Source organism: Glossina fuscipes, unplaced genomic scaffold (assembly GCF_014805625.2).
Source record: "Glossina fuscipes isolate IAEA_lab_2018 unplaced genomic scaffold, Yale_Gfus_2 2, whole genome shotgun sequence".
Lineage (NCBI taxonomy): Eukaryota > Metazoa > Arthropoda > Insecta > Diptera > Glossinidae > Glossina > Glossina fuscipes.
Genome location: NW_023998416.1, coordinates 28,518,855 through 28,538,302, shown reverse-complemented (window position 1 = coordinate 28,538,302; position 19,448 = coordinate 28,518,855). Strand labels below are relative to the sequence as shown.

The 19,448-nt window shown below is 32.8% G+C and overlaps 1 protein-coding gene across 4 annotated transcripts in view; it reads right to left on the bottom strand.

Annotated features, from left to right (window-relative positions):
* Positions 1–19,448, bottom strand: part of LOC119633197 (contactin-5) — a 244,755-nt gene that overhangs the window by 63,793 nt on the left and 161,514 nt on the right. For all 4 annotated transcript variants that reach the window (XM_038026595.1, XM_038026594.1, XM_038026593.1 and 1 more), the window contains one exon: positions 17,333–17,529. In XM_038026595.1, coding sequence (XP_037882523.1) covers positions 17,333–17,529 — 197 coding nt within the window. The remainder of the gene's footprint in view (positions 1–17,332; positions 17,530–19,448) is intronic.

Below are 19,448 nucleotides of genomic sequence, written 5' to 3'. Positions count from 1 at the left end.
TTACGGTTTTCGATGAGAATCTCTTAAAAACAGCGTTTTGGCTTATTAAGGAGATATATACAATTTGAATCAGAAGGGACCATTTAGATCTGTTTTATGCACCTGTCTGTCTTCATATAAGAGTTTTGATATAGGGCAAGAAGGTGCGATTTTTGAATGATGAGTATTTGTCTCTTGGAATGACATTTTTAATCGAGAATAAGTTCACGATGCGGGCACAAGTCGACTAACATTTTGGTAGCGTTAATTTGACAGATTCCCAAACGTCTGCATGTGTTTTTCTTAACTTTATCTTAAAGCCATCAACTGGAGGAAAAGAGGATGGAAAATATTAATTCAATCATATTTAATGCTTGATGGCCAGTTGCACTTCATATTTTAAGTGTCACAATAAAAATATCAATTTCCACAATTTTCTCTCCGACACACAAAAGAAAATTTGTAGCGCAAGATACTCAAAGAACGAGGAGATATTTTCACGCCTGATTAGATTCAGGAAACAAAAGGTTTATAGGATTATAAGAACAGTTTAGCAGTTTTTTTTTTTTCGTTTATATTCTGTGACGCAATAGAGGATGCTACGAAATGGTTTTAGTTATAATGCGCATCTGAATTACAAAAACGAGCCGTGTGTGACTTTGCTATTGTGCATCATTTGCATATCAGTTAAGAGCATCCTTAAGCTAAAGCTTTAGTAGTTTGCTTGAATAAGGCGGTTGGGGGTGAATCGCATACGTTATTTTAACCTAAATAATCTGTGATTTGCTTGGTATGAATATGAACATAACTTAATAATATTAGTCTTATATTACTATTAACAACACATCGTTATCTTCTCAGACTTGAGGCACCACGAAGACCGAACTGATGGTGGAAGAAATTTAAATGTTTGTATCCGCTTTCAATCCTAATAATTTTCATACCTCACGTCATAGGATTTAAGTGTAATTTCATTTTACATGATGCGAGCACACAATAAACATCCCTTTAGGGCAATTTCTGATCTAAAGTTCAGCCTTTTGTGTGTAAGCGTTTATATGTATATTTCTATTAACCGAGATTAAAACATTAAATTTCTTTAAATTGCAACTGATTTAAATTCCTTCGCATCTTGTAAGTAGATATATACAAAAAAAAAAAATGTATTAAAGCTTCGATGATAATGATATAGTCGAGGTAAGTAACATTTAAGGAAAGCTTAGCATATATATTACACTTTTATTTGTTAGATGTCTTTAGAAAAGTGGTCGAGCAAAAAACTACTGCCAAAGAGGAGATGCTCCTCCATCATATCCCAATTATTCTTTTTGGCTTCAGCCATTTCGACATTTTTTTGGCCACTGGTTCCAAGAGTTGTCACGGATGCGCTGTTGTACTTCGTATGGAAAGTTTTGTTATGCCCAGCGCACTCACCACTCACGGCGCCTACTGATTACCACTTGATCAGATCGCTGCAGCAGGGCTTGGCCGGCACACGAGCCCGCTAAATTGAGGAAGTGCGAAAATGGGTCGGTAGGTGGATCGCTCCCAAACCAATATAAGTTTCATCGACATGATATCGCCATGTTGTCAAAAATATATGCTTCTCATATAAATTAAATAAATACCCTTGCTTTCGAATTGTATATATATATATATATATATATATATAAACTTATGTTGTCACCTCTGTTGTGCACAATAATTTTATATCTTGTAGCAGCAGTAGTAGTAGTAGTAGTTAGATTACGATATTGCAGTTGTAATAAAAATAAATGGAACAAAAGTCGTCAGAAAAATTTACATGCCTCTCAGCGATTTTTTGAAGTCTCAAATGTTGAAAAGGTAAAATTGAGTCCCGTAGTGGTTCACATTTTTGCAAATTTCGCGTAAAATCAGTCAATATTCGATTATTTGGAAAATCATTTTCACTTATGTCGGTTTTCTTTTTTAATATTAATCTTAAAAGGAGAACTGCACTTGGCATACATACACATATCCATTGTGGAGTGCGGGTGCATGGATGATTGATGAAAAGTAAATATCAACCAAGCAGTACAACAACAAACGGGCGAAAAATATCTTTCACTTCTAAGGTTTTTTTGATTATTTTGTTCTCCTTGAGAAGATTTAATACTTTTATGTTCAGTTGATGATGAGGCTGCATGCGCAAGTCTAACAAAGCATCTTTTGATACGTGTTACAAGTAGCTTTACCAAATATTTGCTTTACTGCGTGCGAATGGAATGTTCAACTGAATACATATAAACTTATTCAATTTGAAATGAAATGTAAGTTATTTAAGATGAATTGATTGCTAATCAAACATTAAATTGGCCGAGTGTAGGTGTACTACTTAAAGAAAAAAGAAAAAAGAGAGAAAAAAAAAAACGCCTAAAATAAATTGATTAAATTTCTTTTGTAAAAAGTTTCATCTTATATCCAAAATCTAACGCTGAAATTGTATATTGACTTGAATCGGTCGGTTGTAACGTTAGGCCATCTTATCTTTATGTATATTTACCTCCATATTTGTACATATATATATATATATATATGAGAAAACTTCACAGGGTAGTGATGTTATTACTTTTAGAAAATTGAACGAAAAACACAAAATCCAGTACATATAGTCTCTCTCGTGGGTCTTACAGATCTTGGCTGAAATTAAATGATTTCAAAAAAAGCAATCAAAACAACGGATTTCAACCCTGATTTGAAATTACTTTTAACGATACTTTAAGCGATTTTGTATTTATGTTCATCATGTAAATGTTGTTAAGTATCCAAGATTCGTCCTCAGGTGACCGTACTACCTTCACTTGCTATTTATTAAACACTTCAAGGCTTAGTTCATTCATGCACAAATACGTTTTCTTCAAATATTTCAGAAGAAAAAACTCATTTGTGTAATAAAATAAAAAAAAAATAAATAAATAAATAAATAACAAAAAAAAGACACGATTGGAATTGAACTTTGCTTGCACCACATAATACAACGAACGGTCTTTTAATGTACTATGTATTCAAAGGATTTCGTTTTATTTTTTCTCTACTTTTCTATTTCTACAAAGAAATTAATTACAAACTTTATAGATTTTTGTAAATATGCAGGCATCGGTAAGTTTCAAAAGATATCAAGATGAAACTAGAAAAATTTAATAAATTTTTAATTATTTCATTTTTTCCATTAAAGACTACGTAGACTACGTCATAAATTATTAGAATATACGATACAATGAGGAGATATTTCACTCTCCAGGTATGTTCTTAAAGCAGTAAATATAATTTTAAACAGAGCCAGACTCTTTCTCTTTCGTTGGCCCTTGTGAAGATGAGAAGTAAAGTGACAGGTAATGCGTGTACCTGAGAACTCTATTTCATTATCGGATTTCAAAAACTAGTTATTTGTATAAAAGCTCGTGATATTTATAGCAGTTCAGAGAACTCGTGTTCGCTATATTAAATTTGGGTGGATGTATGTGATATCCAGAAGGGCTTGATGTAGGGGTACCTTTTATTATAATGACGGATTTAGATCAATCAATTATTCAATCGATTTCTCCGCCTTGTTTTTATCTACACGTCGAAATTTTCGCTATATTTTGATGAAATTTTCCTACGCTCACATGTTTTCGCCTAAGGAAGAAAATGGTTCGAATGTACTCGCTTCGTCGACCACGTCCTATATAACATTTTATTTTCAAAAGTCTTTATATGAACAACTGCATTAAGCATACTGTTGTCGGGTATGTAAAAGTGGACCAAAAGGAGAGACCACTTCGTAGTTTTTGTAGCAAACAATAAACCTTTTCTTCTTCGTCTACGTCAAAATCTGTCCAAATATCATCCAAGTATCCCAGGAACACCGATCTGTCTGTAGGGAGATAAGAAACGATTGCAATTCGTTTGCCGTAATAAGACATTGGCCTAACTGAAATCTTTTCGAATGTTGCACACATCATATGAGTCCCTCATATCTAAAGCGAGTAGGGAAATGAAAATTTAAAAAAAAAAAAAAACACCTGTGTAATATATGAGCTTACGAACGATCCTAAAAAAAAGTCACAAAACTAAGGGTGTAATCAGCCAATAGCTTTAAATTGCATTAAATATTTTCGGAAATTAATTGAAAAAAAAGAGTTGATGTAGAGGCGTTGGCGAGATGTATACCGAATTTATGTGAAAAATTTCGTTTTATTTTTATTTTATACTTTGCACAATTTTTATTCCAGTTTTTTGGTAGATGATGTCCTTTAAAATTTTACAACTGTGTCGAGAGGAAGAGAAAAAAAAAAAAAATTAAATAAAAAGTAAAACGAGAAAAAAACAAAATTTTTATGTTATACCGAACCGTTTACTACTTATTACGACTGTTAATATGTAACCGGCTGTAATAGTGACAATAAGAGCCGTCTGTCTTTTCGCTGAAGCAGAAGTATGCCTATGTGTTATCGGTTAGCATGCATCCTGCCCGAAAACATAACCTATTCAAATAGTCGATTACTTTTAGCATAACATAGTCGAAAACTAGCATAGTTTATATAATACGTAAAGAAAGATTTTTCGCAAGGAAAGATTTTTATATTATTGTTTATAAATTGATATTTATGCGTAACTTTGTCTCAGAGCGTAGATATCTTTCACTAAGCACTATACAACATGTACAGTAAGTCGATATACGCTGCTTTATCTCGTAAAGCTCATACTAAAGTGTCACATAGCAAAGCAAGCAATAATACATGTTCACTCTTGGATGTAACAGAATACCTATACAGAAAGATTGTTTAGTGTGAAGTGCTTGAGAAACGGCATAGTTAATATAAAAGTAGTAGAGGTGCACAAATGAAAAAAACGTTATCACATCACTAAGCCTTTTAGTTTAATTTTAATGTTATTCTCATTCAGAATCTGAATCATATATACGCTTATGCACTCTCTAAAGCATTGTCACGGAAAAAGGAAAGAGGAAGAGCTCAAGAGTACGATTCAGGCGACAAATAGTTTCACTTGTATTCGTGACGTTAACTTGGATTGGATGGACATTGGTTTAGCAAGCGATCGCAAACAAAGAGACAACAAAAAATTCACGAAGAAGACCATGTTTGACGTTCTAGCCGAATTCTTCAATCATAATTTTGAGTAGGAAGAAAGCAGATCAAGTCGATTTTGCGATCTAGATTGATTAGGAACTTTTTTCTCACATAACGGGGACATTATCACCGAATAATTGTTAATATTCCCGATGTAGATAAAGACGCCGTCTTCGGATTTTCGTCTTTTGTGGACGCATTTCTAGATAGCTGATCAAAGAAAAAGGAAGTCTTCAAGTCCGCACATACGAAGATGAATTGTTTGCGGCAGAGACGAGTACATAAGAGTCGCGACTACCAAACCGATGAACACTGATTCCAATGTCGGCGTGGTTTGATCATACTTGATCCTATCTGCGGTGAGTGCTCATTCAGTAAGCACATAGCCCTTACTGATTGGACGCAGGCACATATATATTACGCTGCGACCACTGCGTATCTTCCTGACTTTTTTCTCATTTACTCCTGATTCCAAGCACAGAATACATCCCCTGAGCGATTGGTCGTATTAAAAGCAAAAAGAAATTATGACTTTCATCAAACAGCTGGATGGACAGATTGACATGAATGACTAAATACATTCACTCTATTCACTTTCCTTGCGAATGTTCATAAGTGTTACGCATTTTTCAATGAAAACTGTGCAGAAACTTTCACGTTCCATACATATTCTTACATTTGTTAGAACGTCTATTCTTAGATAGACGGACAGACTGATATAAGTAAATTGCACTAAGCAGTAAGGAACAGGAGACCAAGATTATCATGAAGGGAACACTAATGCTGCAAATAGATGACCGTTCTTGGTATTTGTCATGCCAGTCTATACCAGTAAAAAGACTAAACTAAACCAAAAGAGAATAAGATGGAAGTATGAGTTGCAGCAGAAGATTGAGATTTTTAATAGAAAAAAAAAATGTTTGGACTGCTGCTATTATACTAATCAGTCTTATCAAATACGTAAATATATAGACTGTACAAGCTCCGAAGCATATTTGTAAACGTTGCAAACATTTGTCAAACATAATATACCTCTGGCCTGGGTAAGAAGCGAAACGAAAAAGACAAAAATGAAAATAAAAAATAAAAGGAATATAGCTACATAAATAAATATATAAATAAAACTTAAATATGAATATAAGCAAATTTATGCAAATATAGTAAAAACATCAGGAAAATATGCACAGCCATGTGTATGTATATGCATATATTTGTATATATAAATATATACAAATATGCGTAAGCATATGTGCATGAATGCAATACGAAAAGCAATAACATACGTATGTACAAATATAAGCACACTTGTACATATATATTGTGAGTATGTATACGTCTATATATATATATATATATCTATATATATATATATATATATGAATATTTATAGCAACTATCTGAAGTGATATATGTGCACACATTCACAATTAAACATTTGCATTTGCAACATATGTATATATATATATATATGTACATAAAGACAACACGACTACTATTGCACATAAAACGCATAAATATTTGCAGCTAAAGTTAAAGATGTTTATACAGTTGAAAGATAGTTTGTTTATATTGTGGATAAAAATTTGTCCAAGGTATTGTGGTTTCACACCTTTTGTGAATAAGTTTTATTTTTAACTTTATACATTCATATTCGACTTTGCTCTATACATATAAATATTTACTACTTACTCTATATAAATATATATATATATATATATATATATATATATATATGTGTTTGAACGCATTTTATTACATAGTTTCCCTTCTAGTTTTATGGTGTTTTTTATGGGATTTCCGATGGGAAATAAATCCTTTTTAAAGTAACTTTGTTTATATACATTTGTACGTAAGTGTTTTACAGTTATCTCAGATGCAGTTTGTCGGTCTGCATATTAGAAATTCAACTAAAGTTACAGGATATGACTGCTTTTCTTTTTTATATATAGATATATATATATAACGGAAGACGAGGGACAGTAGTAAACAGTTGAAGTAAAATGAAAAAAAAAAAAAAAAAAAAGAAGAGAATCGATAAAAGACTGAACAACATAGTAAGCTTCTTGAATACCGACTACTTACTCACTACCTCACTCACTTATCTAACTCTTTGGTTAATTTTTGTTTTCCTTAAATTTGTTTCCTTTCAAACAGAATTTTAGATATAATGTTAAGTAAATAAATTACTGAGAGTTTTCTCTATGCTTAGATGTCGACCACCTCGTGTCGCGTGTCCACGTTTGTCATTTTACGGGAAGCAAATGGCACAAGCTACCTCTTAAGCATTAAGAGATAGGCCAAGTGCTTGTAAACATGACAACATCGACTGTTGTGTATGTATTTATCACATTATTTACCTTTATGCGTTTGTTCTTTTAGGCCCAACAACAATAACAACAACAATAAACAATTCAACATATGTAAATGTGAACAGCATACAATTCTGTCTTGTTAGTGTTTGTTTGCTCGAACATGTTTTACTGTAATTTGCAATTGAAACCTGTCATTATCATTAGTATCGATTGCATTTTATTTCATTAATACATTTCGGGCCTGTTTGCCTTTACACATTAAGGATGCATAAGTGTGCTGCATGTATTTTTATACATATATATATATATATATATATATATATATATATAGATGATTGTGTGTTTATAGCTCATGTTTATATGTATGTATTTAACAAGTCCCTTGCGATGATTTGCTTGTTTATCCCTTTGTTATTATTGTCGTTCTAATTGTTGTTATTGTTGTTGTTATTGCTTAGCTTGTAAAACTTTAAATTTTACAATAGATTAAATTTAACCATAATTAAGTTTTAATTGTAATTTACAAACCAGTCAATTAAATGGGTATTGCCGTTTAAAACCAACCTAATGATCTTAATTAAACCAATCGAGATGTCTTAATAACAATAAATAGACACTATTATAATTATGAAAAACCGAAACGAAAAGAAACAAACAATAACCCGAACAAAACTGCATAAGACCATAATGCATGCAGTAAATTCTATAAAATTTTTAAAGCCAACGCAGACTTTAGACTTTCTATCAACAGACTCTACATTAAAGATAGCTCTCAACTCTCAAATATTCATTTTCTTTAATCTATGTATGTGAAAAGGATAATCGGACTTTCATTTTTCTTTACGCAATGAAAATTATGTTTAATAACACATATATCAATACATGAGAATATATTTGTGTTGCTATTCCCTTCATTAACGCTCGATAAAGTGTGGGTGGAACGATCAATAAATGACCTCAAATCATATAGTTCTCGACTTTCGATGGAGGCTGACCAGCAAGTCATTGTTCTTGAGCTGTTCACAGTACAACTACGGCTCATCGACAGTAAGAAAGTTGGATAATAATCCGCATGCCATGCGGCGCCATATCTCTCTGTGATGGCAGTTAAACATCACTTTTCAATCACTTCCGGTCTCCTTAAACACCAAAACAATAATGATATAAAAGTAAATTCTCTTGGAAACCGTACTTAGTTAAAATTTTTACCGCCGCACAGTACTGCACATGTGGATTAATTATAGTAAAACATTTTAGGCCGATTTCATACTTTTTTTTTAAACTTTTTAAATCTAAAAGATGCTAAAATAATTTTTTAAGAAGGAACAAATCAAAAGAGTATAAAAAGCTTAACAAAAAGATTAATCGCATTTTAGTAGAAACTTTTCTTTCCTTTGAGATGCGATAGAATTTAGTGTAAGTCGGAAGACGGAAAGTTGAAAGTTGATTGGACCGCTTCACGTGAGTCAGGTCGCCCAACTGCCGGCTATGACCCTTTGCCGAGTATAGTAGCGGTTGTGTTCGCCTGAAGTTTCGAAGGGACCTTAACCAATGAGGTCTTAGATAGCCCGTTGACACTGTGTAGAATAGCGAAAAATGCAGTTCATATCCATTTCCTTCTTATTAAGCTACCTGAGCAGTGGTAGGGGTCCCCTTGCATGAGGATTGTATAGAAGAAAAAGTTGTTCGATGGAGAATCTACTGAAATGCATTTAATGCATTCTTGACATTGCTCGGGAGATATACTTATCGACAAATATGCGGTCATCGCTTAAATCTTCAACATTTATAGCGAGAATCGAAAAAGTCTACGCATGTTTTTCCGTTTAATAGGAAATTGAATTTTCATTTACTTAGCACAAAAGTATCGAGGAGAGTAGCTTGAAGGTGAATGAATATAGTTTCCTTAAATGGTTTTCGATATCCTCAGGGTGTTCAAATATTCCAAATTTTCAAATTAATTCATTTGCACACACATGTGTATATCTTAGTTAATCAACGTTCTTAACAAATAACAATACAAGCGGAAGTAAATTAAATTAAGTTTATAGCTCTCGCATACGAAAGACTTTTTACATTCAGCTCAAGGGTAAAGCGTCTCTGTTGAAACGTTGCATTTCACACCTGAACTATGTGTCGTAAAACGCCTGAAAATTTTATAATAAATGAATGACAAAGTCTTTAATTTCCCAGAACAAGTAATTACGTGTGCTTTGCCGGTTTTGTAAGCACAATTTCAGGAAATGTTATTTGTTCCGTTTATTAAGCAAGAGAGTTTTAGCCTCTTAATCGAACTCATACCACTAATCGAATACGTAGCAGCATGTATATATATATATATATACAGCATATGTGTGCGCTTCCTTCTATACGATGATAATGTGATTAGTTTGGTATCAAAGATTTTTCTTTTTCTTTTCTTTGCCTTTCTATTGAATGCTTTGCAACATTTTGAATAACGGTAAAATGCTGCTTATGGAATTAATTTTTTTTTTTTTTTTTTTGTTTGATCCGCAATCGCCTTAAAGCACTTTTAACATATTTTTCTTTAGGTGAACACACATACAGGAACAACTGAATCTTTTTAAGCTCCTAGATTTGCTATATACAGATCGAGAAAACAAAGGAAAAAAACGTTCCAAGTTATGGCCAAATTATGGCCTCTACTTTCAAAAGGTAAACGGAAAAAGTCTTTTTAATTTTTAGATAAATTTAGTACCAATACATTGTTGGTTGTTGGCTCGATCCAGGCATTATATGTATATATATTAATATTGAGAATTAAACGATAAATTTAGTTAATTTGTTACATAGCAAGTCCGTTTTTGAGCAAGTTTGTGAAAGCCAATGAAAATTGTAAAATAATGAATTAGTTGCAAGCGTATGATTTGATCGACTGGACATCTTTTGGCTAACGTTTCAAATGCTCGTTAGAAATATTTGATTAGCGTTTTAATGCATATTCTGTACAGATCTTAAATGAAGACAAGTTGTCCATTGGTTTCCAATGGTTCTTCTATATATTTGCTTTAAACTGTATGTAAATTTCTGCTGGGATTGCAGACTGCAGATCGGTTATAGCTTATTCCTGAAACTAATTTATGAACTTGGCCAACTATAATTTGTTTACTTATTTTTCTCCTCAATAATCAGAAATGAGAAAGTGTCAACATAGACAAGGAAAGGGTAGATAGATGCGAAAAATGTTTTTTGTTTTTTCTCAATGTGACCAATCATTTAAAGGATATCTACTTTTCGCGAAGGAAGTAAAACAACAGATAGGGAGTTAGTGGCCACGTCCCAGTGGATGCGTAAATAATTGGTGAGTACTGGGCCTTTATCGGCTGAGCAATCGCACACTTAATAGGGTGCGCAATAGGGTGCAAATAGTTGGGTTTTTTTCTTGAAATGTATGTCTACGAGCGTTTTAACTACGGACGGCAAATAGGTCCATAAAGAAGCCGACGATAAAACTTACTTGGCTTATTTATTCGTATGTTTGTGAAATACAATAAAACAAACAGACAGGCTTTACTCGACTTGGAATCGCATTCTAATCTAGGGCGGATACCACAGAAACAAGAAGACAAAACACCGTTAAGTGATGGGTAGAAAATACTGGGTATTAAAAAAATCCAAGAACGCCTGTAAAAGTGCAAGAGCCAGAGATGTAAATATGGAACAATGTACAGAAGTAGTAAGCGCTTTAATAAAAGGGATGGCTTTACTTACTTGAAGTTTATATAGAACAAAACATATGAATATGAAATATGGTAGTTTGACCCTCAAGGACCCAACCTTTGTTAGGTTATCTAACTTATGTAGTCAATGTGGTGGCTCTATTTTATTATATTTATTTATATGTTTAATCGGTTCGTTAGAAATTTTCTCGAATAATATGAAAAAAGAAGGCACCAATTTATTGTAATTTATCGTTGAAAAATCGGTTTTTTCATTTTTAAAATCCCAGTGGTACGTGTCGTGGTACTAGCCGTTTAAATTTTCCTTTTAAATTGTGTTGCAAACAAGGAACGAGAAATGAATGCCGAACATAGTCATTATCACTAACAAGCCAATCTTTATGTTTGGCAAAGTAAACATTTGGCAGAATGAACTTGTATGCAAGTGCGCGTAGATATACACAAGCACGCGCACACACACATCCATAGAATGGAAAAGGACAAATATATACACAGGCATATACACATACATATATGCAATCATATAATGTAACATCATGTGACCTCTTTTGGCCTCTATAAAATAATAACAGAGTCAATCGTTTTTTATGAGCTGAGTTCCTGGTAAAACGGCGACTACTACGCTAACATACCCATGTACCCTTATTATGAGAGACAGTGTCTTTTTCCCCGTTTTATCTACAAGCACATTCATAGAAATGTGCTTGTGTATCGACATGAAAAAAAAAAAAAAGAAAAAAACAGCATAAGGATGGTCGGTCTTGTGCTTTTTTTTTTTTTTTTTTTGCATGCGGATAATTTATAGGTTGGCCCTTGATATTCAATTCCAATATTTTTTTAAAAATCTGAAAAAAAAAAAATAAATAAACGAAAAACAAGTAGGAATATCAAAACGCTTAAAGGCCATGTACGATATTATTGTATATATATGCACGGGAATGCGTCATAAGTTTAAAGTTTGTAAGCGTATAAAAAGATGATTTTATCTTTTTATATTCATATTCAAAGGATTTAAAAGTTTGAGATATATTTAAGTAACAATGACTTGAAACTTTTTTTTGAACGCCCTAACGAACCTAGTCGATGTGATTTTCTCTTACACACAATTTAAAGCGCCTGTTATGGATTTCTCTATCTGTCACTCTTCGTAGAATGCGTAACAACGAAATCCAGTCCAGCGAAGTCTAAACGAAAAGCAAGTTACTGTAGTACCATTAAAATCTGCAATTAATTTGATATCAACGCATATAAAGAGTTGGTTAGTCAGTTAGTCAGTTAACCAATTATTTACCTTGGCATGACGTCTAATTACCACTCATCAGCGTAGACATAAACGGCGACATGGCGTGCAACCGTCAAATAAACGAATGCACCGCAGCCACACTCCAACTTGGACGTGATTATCAGCCGTTACAACAAATTTTCCACCTGACCGCTTTCCTTCGAAAGTAAATGTTAAAGCACGAAAACTACGTAATGCATGTGTGCACGCAAATTCAGTGTCCTCTTACAGATATATGAACAACAAGCCAGCATACATGCACGCATGAACGTATATAACTTTCACACGTTTGTTATGCACTTTTTCTCGTTTTTTTTTTTTTTTTCTTTTTCCTTTACTTAGTTTATCGGCAGAACTTTTCATTAAAAACTATTAAAAAAAAATTTTTTTTTTTTTTCTGTTAACATGAATTTATGCTTTGCTGAGCTGAGCCATTTTACTGTATGTACGTCCAATGCAAACAGCAGTGGGTTATAATTATTAATATTGTCATTTAGCTATATAATTGCTTGACAAATACATAACACAAAAAAGAAAAAGGAATTGAGTCTACTCGACCATATGTCCTTTTACTGCTTTGAAACGCATATTTTACGACTCAACAATTAAATAATTATTGAACTGTTGCACCATCGATAGTATACTTCATATCTGGCCACAAGAGATTACCGCTTGTTTGCAAATCACCAAAGCACGTCCAAGGGGAGAAGAAGCAGGCCAAATGATGAGCTTATTACGGGTTTCGAACGCCTGCCTTGAAAAATGGCTCTATAAAGAAGCGTCAGAGTCGTCATTTGTAAGGGAGACTACATTGATTAGTCAGGGGGACTTTTGCAGAAAAATTGATTTGTTATTGAGTCCGGAGAATTATTGATCGTCCTATTAAGGCCGTTATGGTAAGCAATATGTGTGGCTTATTTCTTTGTATGACGTACGTTAGAACTCGATTATCAATTCGATTATTTACTAACATGCAATGCTTCCAATTCGCAGAACAATATCGTCTCTAGTTTTTAGCTGATTAAATCAGTCGTTACTACAAAAAAAAAAAAAAAGAGAGACTTGGATGGTTATGGGTTACGCGGTTGACGCTCAGACGCTTTAAATTTTACTAAAAGTCTATATGCAGCTTCCAAAAGCTTGCATAAGCGAATAAAGATTAATCGATTTTATCACTTTACATTATTATACATCGTTGTCTAAGACAAGTTTAAGTGAGGAATGTCACAAGGACCTCGTCCGACTCACCGAGTAATGTAAAATTTTGTTTTAATTGAAGAGCACTCTTTCTCTTTTTAATTTAACAATTCCTGAATATGTTTTATCAGGACATTATATCAGGAAGAAGGATCTTGCTTCTTGCTAAACTTCTATTGAAATAAGATTAGCTTTCCACGATCCTCCCCCAAAGTCGAAGAGCTGGGCATTTAAAGCTTTCGGAAAGCAGTCAAGGAAATCTTCAAATCAAATCGGTAACGAAAAAAAGGCCAGCCATATTCGAATCAAAAGCAACGTTCACAAAATTACTTCTTCCCTATTTCCTTTCGTAAGATTTCTTTGAAAAGGAAATCTTCCTTTGTAAAACAATATCTTAACTAAATTATCCTTGGGGAGGCATTTACTAATCTACAGACATAAAACATTTAAAATTAAAACAATTTCTCTCAAAAGAAACAAAATGAAGGAAAGATAAACATAAAAAAATAAGCTGAAAATGAAGATAAAGAAATGAAAAAAAAGAAGATAAGGAAGAACGAAAAATTTACGCTGAAGAGAATCAATGGAAGAGATTGGAGGACCAAGAGTAATGTTTACAAAGATAGATCTAAATAAGGCCGACAAAAAGCAACAGTTAGTCGGTTGGTGGATTTTATACCAACCAAGAAAGTGCTTTGAGTTTCTTATTTTACAAAATTGAACAATTAAAGCCATTTATTTGTAGAATCAATACCTGTCAGCATAACTAACCCTCAGGCCTAGCCAGAAGAGAAAAATCAATTTGCACCATGTCCCTGCAAGGACTTTGTTATTACGTTTGGGATGAAAACCCGTATAGCTGCCGATTTTTGGATTGCTTAACGCCGTAATCAAAGGCACCCAAAGTGGGGTTTATATCTCACTTTAAGTAGTAATTTTCGATCATAGCTGTACCAAGGTTGACTTCTATTCGGAAAAGAAATTTGGGCGTTTGCTTGTATATGTGTTCGTATAACTTAAAATATAACAGTTCATAATAATTATAAATATCCTGTCCCTGTGTGTGTACAAGTAATAGGAGAGAAGGAATTGGCAGCAATGGAACGATCGATGAATATAATAATATTCGAAGAGGTAAGGAACTTCCTGCAAAATTCTAATAAAAGAGGAATCGATCGCCTTGCATTAAATCCTAAGAAAAAAATATAGACACATATTTTATAAGTGCCGACATTCAGCATTAATTAAGTTCTAGGCGATGGGATTCGTAATAATCAACTCAAAGACTTCACGTCAAATGTTGCAATCAGTTTTCGCTTTATTGGCCATTAAATATCTAAATGGTTTTTAAAATTGTAGCTTCTCATCTTTCAAAATGTGATTAAGAGGTTCCCGAGAGACGAGAATTAGTAGATGAAAAATTTGTTTAAGCCTATGAACTGTTGCAAAGCTGAGGATAAATTAGGTATATTTACCCGATGGCGTACAACTTTTGCATAATGTTTCCCTAAGCACACATTACGTGTCTTACATCAATTGCGATAAATACTTAACCTATTTTATGTATTTACTTTCATGAAAAAAAAAGTACAACAAAATAAATAAAACTCGAAGCAATTACGACTGGGAGGAGGAAAATTAAATCTTAACACGCAACTAAAAAGATAGAGCAACAGTGAGGCTCCTTTAATTACACGATTTGCTAAGCATAGGCAGGTTCTAACATGCAACAAAAAAAAAGGAAAAAGAAAACAACAACAACGATTTAATTCTTTAGTTTTCGCTTCAGTGTTTTAAAGCAGTATTTATGAAGTTAGTTGAATTTTTGTTGAATTCCCTCGTGACCTTCACATTAACGTAATCACGTTCGCAATGCACACAGCACAATATACTTCTCAAAAGTTCTGGTTATCGTTACATTCAAATCGATGTTTTAATACCAAAAAATAAAAGTTTTCTTCTGCAAAAAGTCCCTTTGAAAAAAGATATTAAAAAAAAAAAAAAAGAAAGTTTGACTTTGAACAAAACAATTACAGTTATCTTGCAACCAATCTGGCATAAGTTCAACCATCTCCACTATCGGTGCTCTATTAATTCGAAGTATGATAGAGGACCGTGTAACTGTTTTAAACTTTCATTTTCCTGACAGCATCGTTAAAAATACTTTTTAGCGTTTATGTGCCTTTGTGCGAGTTTCGTTTCTATGTGTGGTTTCTTGTACATAGACTTAGCATGCATATTTTGAAAACAGAGCTACACATCTCAACTAGCAGTATAGGCTTCAATTTCTAGTTTTTAGCTTCGCGTACCACGGACAGTACCGAAAGGACTCTTTGCAATACGAAGTTAAGAATTCAAAGATACTGTTACATGCTTTTGCTTAATTGGTTGCAATTTTCAAGCTACAAGGATCGAATTTGACATGGTAGTTGAAGATGAGACGGTACCACGTAACTAACTCACAATAATTCTTAAGTTATAGGAGATAGACTACTGAATCTAATCCCTCTAATAACTACCTACCTTTGTAGGTATGTCTCACTGTGTACTTGTGGCAATCCGCGACAAGTCTTTGAAAACTTCATAAAACAAAAAATGGAGTACTAAAGGTATGAAGAGCACCTCATGTGTAGAAGTTCAAGAAATCCTTAAAGTGCGTTCCCGTCAAATAAATCTTGTTCCATTTATTCATGGAAGCTTTTCAGCTTCATAAACAAGCCACGCTACGAAGGTCGGTCGCTCAACTGACATAACAAGTAGATTTGATTAAAAAAACTTGGCGGTCGTGGAGATCATATTATACATCTTCTCTATCTTACGTAAGGTATTTAACTTATCTTACTTTAAAATTTTGTAAGAAGTGATAACGATGAAAAGTCGATTAATCGCAGTAAAGAAGAACAAAAATGTATTTAGGAAAAAAGCCAAAATGTGAGCAATATAACACACACATCGTCTACAAATATTTCTTCTTTTGATGCTAATTATATGAGTAGACGATAAAGAAAGTTATTGCTACCTTTAGGAGGTTAAAAGCCATTATTAGATATCTAAGGAGACGCTTTCACTTTCTTCCTTTGTCATATGACAAATTCTAAAGTTTTTGTCTCCAAACTTATAAAATCTAAAAAAAAAAAAAAAAAATGCATTTCATTAAAGTTAAATTATTTGAAGTCATTTCAGGTTTCATTGTCAATTAAGCCAACATGTTTTTCATTTTATGCGCGCCACTTAGCTAAGTTTGGTTTCTTTTTTTTTTGGAAATTTATTGCTCTACCGATAGCAAACAACAACCGTAAGCAACCGAAAACCAAAAGTTATTTATAAGTGATTCGTGGAATAATTACTGCAATGAATTTGTATTTAAATGGTAAGGCACAAATTTTAAATAATTCGTAAGTTAAACAAGAGGAGCTTAATATTTAATCCTGCTATGGCTAACACAACACTGCTTTGGCTTTGCTTTTGAATTTGTTTTTTTTTTTTTTTTTTTGTTGTACTCTTTTTCTTTTCTTTTCATTCTTGTTTTGTTTTTTGGTTGGTATGCAGCAGCAATCAGACCTACGTTTCATTTATTACAACTGTTAGTAAGGTTATTATGCATGTTAAATGTTTTCCTTTTGTTTTCGACTTTTTTCCTTTTTTCTTTCTTGCATTGAAATACAAATGTAAAAACAATAACAACAATAATAGTATAACAACTGTAACAAAAACAACAGCAAGAATAATAAAAATAATCATAATAATAATGAAAACAAGTTTACTTACAATTAACATTCAACGTGGTTGTGGTTTCCAAGCGTTGGCCCTCGTTCATGGCACGATTCCAAACAACACATTTAAATATGACACCATCATCCTCCCGACGCGGTACAATGGCCAGCGTTGCATTGGTGGGTTGATCTTTTGAGCCGCCTTTGAGTACAGCAGCTTGTAATGGCGCACTGCTACCATCCCGGTACCATCTGAATCCGCAACAACCGAAAGTGGAAATGAAAAAATTTGCCATAAAAAAAAGAGAAAAACAAAAACAACAATTTAAGCGTTGTTTTAAACGGAAATTAACAAAAAAAAAAAAAATTTATATAATGGACAAAGCTAGCCATTGTATACCTTATACCATTTCGCCATAATTGTTTCAAAATGTGGAGTTACATGGGTAGCAGTTGCCATATGATCCGAATCAATCTATTCTCAATACGATCCGTCCCAGCGTCAAGATATTTATGAATTTCAAACTTCATCAAAGTATCTGGCAAAGATTGAATGTGGATATACATGGATACACATTAGACAGACAGACTGAAAGATGGACAGGCCAGAGTTAAAACGATTCAGAATATGATTCCGATTTTAATCTATTTCAAAACATTCTGGATTTTTTGTACCTCTGCACGAGCTTAAAGTACACTGTGCTACAAGTGCTATGGGGCATCATAACGAAGGTATTACATGCTCCGCATGGCGTATCTTTTAATACCCATTATTTAAGTAAAAGTTAACCTTTCACAATGTTTCCAATATATTACTAATACGACGAGTAAGACGTTAGTGTTCATTTCATTAGAAAAGTTTTGAAAATTGCTATTAATAACGGAAATCTGATGAATCTGATGATCATTTGAAGTTTCTTCATAATCATCTCCATCGAGGAGTTGTCGCAACGATTTTCAATTAATCGGTTAGATTAAGGATATAGATGGCTTAAAAGACTTTACTGATCGGACGGACAAACAATCATTAATGGGTTTGGGAATTCAACTCAAAACTACCTTGCAACTAGATGAAGCACTGAATTGAAGCTCAGATCAGTATTCTTACAGTCCTTTGATGTTTTTTTTTCTTTTCTATTTAATGATTCTGTTTTTGTATTATTTATACAGTTTATATAAAGAAACTCGAATAGTTTAGAGGAATAAATTCTATCTAGTTGTTCGTTCATTTACTATGAATATTCTCATAAATCAATCAATATTTTCTCTCTTCTCAATCGGGGGAAAAGTATTGAAAAAAAAAAAAAAATGACGTAAATTCAAAGATAGCAAAGGGTATATGCATACACTGTAAGATTACTCTCGAATAAGCAATCTTTTCCTTGGTCGGCAAAAGGTAAACTAAAAGCAAAAAATATGAAAAACAAAGAACTAAGTAGACTACAAATATAATAGTGAATAGAAAGAATAACAAAAAAAAAAAAAAAAAAAAACGCATCACTTGTTTGGCAGTTTATTTTGTGAATTCGGCTACATCATCCCCATCACCCCCCAGCAAAAGCAAAGAAATCGTCTACTTCTGTGTGTGCTTAATTCCTTTTTTCCATTTTTTTTTTTTTTTTTTTGTGTTGCATTATTTTGGCAAGTGTTTCACTATGTTGAACTTATATAGCATATCCTATGGGTAAGTGTAGGCAAATTGTACCTACTATTGTGCATGGCTACGTGTTTGCTCTCACTTGAGTATTAAAATATAAAAACGGCGGATTCACTAAATGAGCATTTTTCGCTTTCTCGTTAGTTACTTTACCATTCTCTAGATAGTGACATGAAAAAAAAAGAAAAAAAGACGCTCCCGACCACCATCATTATCATCAGACAGGCATACAAAGACGAAACTGTTTAATTGGCTTTGTGTGAAGTTTTCAACATAATTTTTTATGTAGCGCTTTAATGAAAACTAATTGTTTGACTTTAACTTTAAATTAATATTAAATTGTAAAACATTTCGCTGTTTTTTAGATTGAATCCAACTACACAAAAAAAAAAAAAAAAAAAAAAAACAAAAAAACAGTAAATAAAATATAAAAAATAAAAACTCTTTTATATTTTTGTTCCCCTTTTGTCCATAAATTTTAATGTACACAGTTTAAAAAAGTTCTATGAAAAAA